Genomic DNA, 8,371 nt, shown 5'->3' with positions numbered 1-8,371 from the left:
CATCGGGCAGTTGGATGAGAAAATCATATATCAATTGTGTGAGTAATATGTTACTGTAGGACCTGAGCAGAACTCAAAATAAGCCTAACTAAATAATTAGTCTAAATTAATGGAAATTAGAAAGGTAGAACAATACTTTAAAACTCTGATTAATTAAAATGTCACCATGCATAATAAGACATTTTATATAAAGTTACATGCCCATGAGGCCATTCCATGATTAATTGCATGTCGTAAATGACTGATTTTAGACATGTATGATCAATGGCAGACTATCATATCAATGCATATCCTTGTGCAATCCTAAGCATAGGAATCCTTAATGTTGCCATGTCTTTGTGAGAAGCTGGGTGGAGATCGGTATGGCCAATGTTGTTCATGGCATGTCCACCACCTCATTTGTGCAACATCCTACGGTTAAAGCATGGGGTACCCAAATGGCGACCCACAAACACTGAGCTCACCAAAGAATATCTACAATATATTTAATCCATTTAAGTATATCCTGGAAAAATTCGTTTTCTCGATATACGCGTGTAATCTCACTCATTGCGGAATTATTTTTACCATGGAGATTAAACTCGCTTTCTCGAGGTCTGAACCCGAGCGCTAACCCCGGCCCCACGACCATTAGAACGAAGCTAAAAAAAGGTATGACCCTCTTCTCTCTCTCTCTCACCCTTTTTCGCTTTTTGATTCGATCTTTTCTAGATTTCATCTTGCAGTGTTGTTCACGTTTCGATAAAAAAGGAGCCGATTTGGTGGCAGTTCCCCACCGCCACTCCGCCCACGCTTAATTTCGCCTCCTTTACTCCCTTTTCTTTAATAATATTGGCGTTAGGTTTTCCGACAGCTCGCCCCATTTCTCCCTTCGATCTCACTCAAAGCCGTCCCTTTTCTTAATCCCTCGCTCGCTCTCGTTCCTGAGATCTGAAGCTTCCTCTCGTTTCTTCTAACGGACGTGGTAAAAATCTCATCTTCCTGTAAAAAAAAAACCCTAATTCACATGGAAAACGCGTTCTAGGCTTTTTGGTTTGTTTGTTGGATTTTGATTTCTGGGAGTTGGTCTCCTTTGGAAGGATTTTGGTACCCGTGTCCTAGTGGTTAAGATTTTTGTGATGGTCCATGGGGTTTTCTCTTTGTTTTATGCCTTAAAGGTCGCATTTTTATTGCATTTAGTCTTTCGTTTTCTTGTCCTCATTGAATTTTTTCCATGGACAAAGTGGGTATCTTGGAATACCTTTCACATGGACGGCCTGGGAAATCTCTGTACACGGTTTGGTGTCTCTGGTGGGTTTTCTTTTATGCCCCTGGTCTTGGTTGGTGTGAATACTATGGGAACAAAATATATTTTTATTGATGCAGTGAATTTTTGGGTATTGTGAATACTGAATCCTTCAAAAAAATTTACCTTTGGACTGCATATAATTGCAACAGCTGATCTTTGTTTTTTAAACAAAATTTAATCATATGAATTGTTATCTCATGATTTCTTATGATTAGCGCACTGCTTTGACTGTGGTTTAGAATGGAAGGCCCCATTCCTTGCTATTATAGCAAACCATGTTACTGGATTTTGAGGACAGATGTGTTAGACTTAAAGCAACCCAGCTTATATTTTAATAAAAATTTTATGCCATTATACTAGGTATTGTTGGAATGTGGAATAACAGTATATCCTCCTCCTGGATTTTTTTTTTTTGATTTAGTTGGGTATGATGGGGATATATTAGAGATACAGTTGGCTATGAGGAGGATAGAGATACAGTGCCCACCTTTTTTAACATCTGTTTGGTAACTCCCAGCATGCTGAGAAAAACGCGTTGAATAGTCCAGCTGAGTTCTTGCATCTGACTTTTTGCATGGTTAGTTCTTGAGGGGGGAGGGGGTAGATCTTGTATGACTTTGGGTATTTAAGGAAGGGGAAGGTCACACTTCTTCCCTGTACCAAAGATCCACAGCTCCTTCTCTTCCCTTCTCCCTTCCGTGCAATTAGAGTGGGAGCAGTTTAGAAGGTAGTTTTCTTATCTGGTCTCTGAAATTAGCCTTGTGATCTGATCTGTTGTTTGTAGAATTTGATATTTGGCAGTTACCGTTTGTTTACTTTGGATTATAAGGTTTTGTTTTGGTATCTCCTAATCTGGAGGCCATCCAAAATCTGATCTTTGTTTTGTCTCTTTGGCCTTTGTTGTTCAGGATCTATCTTTGATGAACTTGTCCATGTTTCTTTCATGCAGTAGATCTCTCTTTTTTGTTGCTTGTTTGGTTTGGCTCAGAATTGTGGTTGAAGAAATGAACCCAGAAATGCATAGATTTGTTGGTTTCAAGTAATTTGTTTTAGATCTGATTGCATGAGTTATTTTGGAAAGATGTTGCTAAATTTTTTTGCTGAAGGGTATGGGTTACAATGCAAGTTCAATGCTGTATATCTGAGATGCATAGCCTTTTCCCCTTTTTTTTCCTATGTCCGATGATAAGTTGATCTGAAAAATGTGGAAATTCTTTCTTTCTTTTCAACTTTTACCTTCTTGATTATGTTTTCAGCTTTAAATGTATGCTGATTTCTGTGATGCTCTCACGAGTGTGCAGATCTTTCTACTAATTTGTTGCTCTCAACATGTTGGGATACGAGATGTGTGTTACTTTCCCCTTCCTTTTTCTTCCTTAAGATTTTCAGTACTTAATATTAGATGTATTTCCCAGTTATACTGCTTTTGATTTGATTGTATATGAGGTTGGCTAGTATAATAAATATTTCTTATGCATTTTGTCTCTGTTTTCTACCAGGCTTTTATGCTTTTTTTCCTGATTTTTTTTGTTATGATTTTCTTTGCGTTCTCTAATTATATTTAGCAACTGGGATGAAAAATACTTGGAAATGATCGGTTGAGTTCCGAAAATAATTTAAGATTATTGCATTATTTTGTTCTGAACTGTCGAGGTTTTTTTACTGAGAAAAAAGAAGTCCTGATGTGTGTGCCAATTCTGTCATGATGGCTTAGAAAGTTTTGCTCTTTGGTGATAAAATAAAAGGTCGATCTTGAAATTATTCTTCTTTTTGAAGTTCATGATATGCTGACTTTATATTATTATCCCATCCCTGATTAATATATGAGGATTGTAGATCAGTGAAATTTGTTGGTATTTCCTCAGTGAACTGCAGATTGATGCTCTTTTCCCACTCTTACCTGAACTTTTTGCAAACTCGCAGGTCGCAGAATTAGCAGAAAAAAATGGTGAAGATTTGCTGCATTGGAGCTGGCTATGTTGGCGGCCCAACCATGGCCATCATTGCCCACAAGTGTCCATCCATTGAGGTAGTTGTTGTTGATATCTCTGTTGCCCGAATCAATGCGTGGAACAGCGATCAACTTCCAATTTACGAGCCAGGCCTTGAGGATGTGGTCAAGCAGTGCAGGGGAAGAAACCTCTTCTTCAGCACCGACGTTGAGAAACATGTCTACGAGGCTGACATCATCTTCGTCTCGGTGAACACACCTACCAAAACCCGTGGCCTTGGGGCAGGCAAGGCTGCCGACCTCACCTACTGGGAAAGTGCTGCTCGCATGATTGCCGACGTCTCCAAGTCTGACAAGATTGTGGTTGAGAAATCCACTGTCCCAGTCAAGACTGCTGAGGCCATTGAGAAGATCTTAACCCACAACAGCAAAGGAATCAACTATCAGATCCTCTCCAACCCAGAGTTCCTTGCAGAGGGTACTGCAATCCAGGACTTGTTGAACCCTGATCGTGTGCTTATTGGTGGCCGGGAGACTCCAGAGGGCTGCAAGGCTGTTCGGGCACTAAAAGATGTCTATGCCCATTGGGTGCCTGAGGATCGGATCATAACAGCCAACCTGTGGTCTGCAGAGCTGTCCAAGCTCGCAGCCAATGCCTTCTTGGCACAGAGGATCTCCTCTGTCAATGCCATTTCCGCACTCTGCGAGGCCACAGGGGCCAATGTGTCTGAGGTGGCCTATGCCGTGGGGAAGGACTCGAGGATTGGTCCCAAATTCTTAAATGCCAGTGTTGGGTTTGGAGGGTCCTGCTTCCAGAAAGACATCCTTAATCTGGTCTACATCTGTGAATGCAATGGTCTGCCTGAGGTGGCCAACTACTGGAAGCAGGTCATCAAGATCAATGACTACCAGAAGAGCCGGTTTGTGAACCGGGTTGTGGCCTCCATGTTCAATACTGTTTCTGGCAAAAGGATTGCTGTGCTCGGGTTTGCTTTTAAGAAAGACACCGGCGACACAAGGGAGACTCCTGCGATTGATGTCTGCAAGGGTCTCTTAGGGGACAAGGCCACAATCAGCATCTATGATCCTCAGGTGACCGAGGACCAGATCCAGCGTGACCTTGCGATGAACAAGTTCGACTGGGACCACCCGATCCACCTGCAGCCAATGAGCCCAACAGCTATCAAGCAGGTGTCGGTGACATGGGATGCTTATGAGGCTACTAAGGGAGCACATGGTGTCTGCATCCTGACCGAGTGGGATGAGTTTAAGGCTCTGGATTATCAGCGGATCTATGAGAACATGCAGAAGCCAGCCTTCATATTTGATGGGCGCAATGTGGTGGATCCGGAGAAGCTTAGGGAGATTGGATTCATTGTGTACTCAATTGGGAAGCCACTGGACCCATGGCTCAAGGATATGCCTGCTGTTGCCTAATGGAGGACTGCTGTAGAAGGGGATAGGAAGTAATGAGATCTCATCGAACGCAATTGGTGCCTAGCGGTCACAGATCGAATTGATGATTCTTTCTAGCTTATTGTTTGCAGGGCAGAGATGGTATTTTTATGGTTTATTGTTTCTGGGTTATGGTTAACTAGGATGTGGTGGTCATTCTTATGTTATATCTGCAGCTTTTATACTTATTGTGCATGATCGTTACTTTTAAAGAACTTAAAAGTTAGAAATTTTGTCTGTTGTTATACATCTTTCCTTCCTCTATTGCTCCTATTATTCAAGAAATATAATTGCAAGGGCTCAGTGTTATATCATTTATGGCATCTTTAACCCGAGTTTTATGTCTTGGCAAGCATTTCTGAATGCAAGCTTCAAGTTTTATTTCAGCTAGAGTAGCATTTATAGGCAGCAACCTCTAGCAATGGAAAAAGGTTGGGACTGCTCTATGAAGTGAGTTTTCAATGGTTTATGAATTCCATGATGCCATTTGACAGGCGCACACTCAGAAAATCGTTTAGAAACTGGAGTTTTCCATGCATGTTCGTTTTTCCACCAAAAGAGAAAAGCTGAAATGGAAATCCATCACAAGCTTTCGCTTTCATCTTTTTTCTGCTCCTCTTTTGGGAATCCTCCTTTGTTTTCCACATTATCTTTCTCATTCTTTTGAACTCCTCTCTTCCTGTCCGCAAGGGGTCCTCAGGCGATTATGAAGGTAGGTATGGCGTACCAGTTGGTTACGGGTGGTGCTTCTTCTATGGAAAAAAAAAGGGCAGTTTGAGTGGTCTGGGCCATCTGGATAGGCAGAGATTTCACCATGGTAAGGTTAGATTCGATCCAATTTCTTTTATCAGACAGTAGGAGATGAGCGGTTTGCCTAGCTTGATTTGGGACACTTTCATCAGTAGGCGGGTTAGCATCTATCAAAAGGTTGTTGTAACTCAGCAAAAGAGGTAAGAGAGGACCTTAATGTTTAGGGTTTGTTGTGAAAGAGTTTATTGCATAAAGCCACTGTATTCTTCTCTGACAATATGGAAGCCAATACCATGTAGTTGAGCTGTTGAGGCGGGATAACTTCGTAGGTTCTGACAGTCTTCTTCCTTGAATGCATGCCGCCACGTATTGTGTCCACGGAGTTATCCAGCCTGCTCATTTTAAAAGTACATATTAAATTCCCTTTTATTTGGACATTATCTAATATGAAGGGGCAGGATGGGTCTATCATCTTTGTTTGTATTAGGAAAGACCTTTTAAGGATTCAAAGTAGGAGAATCGGGTTAGCTGGATATATGCAGTCATTAAAAAACATGTAAGAGGATTATAAAGAACTGTCGACCTTTTAAATCTTTTCAACCAAACCAATAAGAAACTGATGTTTCCATATCGACATCAACCTTTCACGTCAAAAACTTCTTCACTTGCGATGTAGCAATGGTGAATTTTTTGATGCAATCTCAGCATACAGAAAGCTCAGTGAAAATCTGGAGCTAAACAACGATAGAACATAAATCATCATGATGCCTGCTGAAGCACACCCTCGAATGGATCACAATGGTCAATGGCGAATCAGCAGAAACACTACAAAATTGAATCAACTAAGGAGTACCTTACACCAAGTGTGGAGTTACGCCCAGCGCGATGCGATGATCGCAGCGGAATCTCGCACGAGACTTCGTTCATCATATGAACGTGCCACGGATCGTATAGTTCAAAATTTTTTCTGGATCCAAATCTAGAAAATCTTTGAAGTCATGAAGGAAGAGAGATTAGGATCTGAAGAAAGTTGATTAAATATCATATAAATTGAAACAAAAATCAGAAACAAAGATTTAAAGATCCTATCTTCAAACTTTGTGCAGGTGGATGAACACCACTGTCTGATGATCTATAGAGGTTCCTGTTAGAGCCGTAGAAGTGTTCGGTCTCTACAGGTATCCACACGAGGACTCAATCATCTGAGATCAGATCTTACCAGAGTGCTAGCTCCTTGCAAAGACCTCTTATGACTATCAAAGAGATTGGAAGAAAGTCAGCAACATATCTCCTTGAAGAAGAACTCTTTCTTCTTCAACCTTGCCTATGATGGACGAGAAGGAAGGAGAAAGCTTTGCATGTGGATCTTTCTTGCCTTGCTGCCGTAGAAGAAGAGGAAGAAGAGGCCCTCTTGCTGTCGTGGAGAAGGAGGAAGGATGCTTGGGCGTTGGAGAGGAAAGAACTCTTCTTTCCTTGGCGCCTTGGCTCTTCTTCACTTTGTTTCTCTTCTTCACGTTTCCAACACCTTGGAAGAAGAAGAGAGATTGCTCCTTGCTGCCATGGGAGAAGAGGAGAAACCTCTTGCTGCCGTGGAGAAGGAAGAAAGGAAGAGGGAGGAGGCGTAAAAAAGAACCCAATGAATACCTTTCACATGCCCCAATGCATCTCCTTTTATAGATGATAAGCCTAGGATTTTTCTAAGGTTTATCATGACAAGAGATAAACTCTTCATAACCTCTACACCCTGGATCAGTGCCAAGTGTCCATGGCGCCATGATGAGAGGATTAGAATCCTCTTAGGTGGCGCCTCAAATGAATGCATGACATGTGTCCATGGATCTAGAGATTGGAGCCTAATCACATTGGGCTTAGACTTCTTTCATGGCGCCTAGGTTGGGTCCTAATCACATTAGGACTTATCCCTAGATTATGAGCCCAATTTATAATCACATTAGGACTTAGGCTAACTCCTAACCATATTAGTACAATTAGATGGGGCACTATGCATCCTACGTCGCCATGAGATTTTAGAGTCGTATGGTGTGAACATGACTTAATGCATTTTTCATCCTACGATGAAATGTGGACTTTAAAATCCTCGTAGTGTGAGCACGACTTAAGGCATATACTCTGATCTAATCAAGGTTGACCCAATCATGAGCCCAACTCAATTTAGGTCAAACCCAATTTGATTTGGCTCATCAAATCGGCCCAATTGGAATCCAATTGCAATCAATTTCACTTAATTCTTCTCTCATTAACTCACTAATACCTAGAGGGTTAATTCAATCACCAAGCATATTGATAATTGACATCAATTGTGATTCTAAATCACAATTACGATAGTCTGACTAATCAAATCCTCTATGTGTGTGACCCCATAGGTTCTATTCTGTCTGGTAGTGAGACATATTGAAATCTCCATCTCAATATCATTGAAACTCTTTTCAATGGACTGAAACAATTTCAGCTCTACTCTTAGGGTTCACTGATCACCAAGTGAATACTTTCGAGTCTCACATCCACTAGTGACACCTAGCAGTATGTGGTGGCAACCCAGCAGAATAGAATATCTGAACCTCTAGATGCAGTTAATATATGATACGGTCCTTCTATTATGGATCCCGACATGATGAAGGTTATGGATAACTCATCAAACCCCATCATCTGTCATATGTCAAATTTATTCGACTTCCAGTTCGAGATGTGGAAAACTCTTTTTTCAAAATATCTTGCCAAAAATTTATCGAACTCAGTCTCATAAATCACATAGGATCACTTCTAATCTATCAAGATCGATAGATCCCATCTAGATGCAACCCTATTCCAAAATGAACCTACTGCAGCCAATCCGCACAACAAAGATCCAAATGGCTAGGGCCCAAGTTTACATGCTCGTCAAACTATAGTGACCTCATAGTGAATAA

General features: G+C 41.2%; 1 protein-coding gene across 2 annotated transcripts; it reads left to right on the top strand.

The window, feature by feature from the left end:
- Window positions 1-659: 659 nt before the first annotated feature.
- On the top strand, window positions 660-5,008 carry LOC103695952 (UDP-glucose 6-dehydrogenase 5). Of its 2 annotated transcripts, none has more exons than XM_026800718.4 (2): window positions 660-964; window positions 3,212-5,008. In XM_026800718.4, the coding sequence occupies exon 2, from the start codon at window positions 3,234-3,236 to the stop codon at window positions 4,674-4,676; it is 1,443 nt and encodes a 480-aa protein (XP_026656519.2). In that variant the 5' UTR covers window positions 660-964; window positions 3,212-3,233; the 3' UTR covers window positions 4,677-5,008. The 2 variants fall into 2 exon arrangements, with proteins under 2 accessions (XP_026656519.2, XP_008775633.2); XM_008777411.5 differs by lacking the exon at window positions 660-964 and adding an exon at window positions 1,577-2,015.
- The last annotated feature ends 3,363 nt before the right edge of the window (window positions 5,009-8,371 follow it).

Source organism: Phoenix dactylifera, chromosome 1 (genome assembly GCF_051530095.1).
Source record: "Phoenix dactylifera cultivar Ajwa chromosome 1, Ajwa_hap1_PhDact_Kaust_v1.1, whole genome shotgun sequence".
NCBI lineage: Eukaryota > Viridiplantae > Streptophyta > Magnoliopsida > Arecales > Arecaceae > Phoenix > Phoenix dactylifera.
This window is presented reverse-complemented; position numbering and strand designations above follow the sequence as displayed.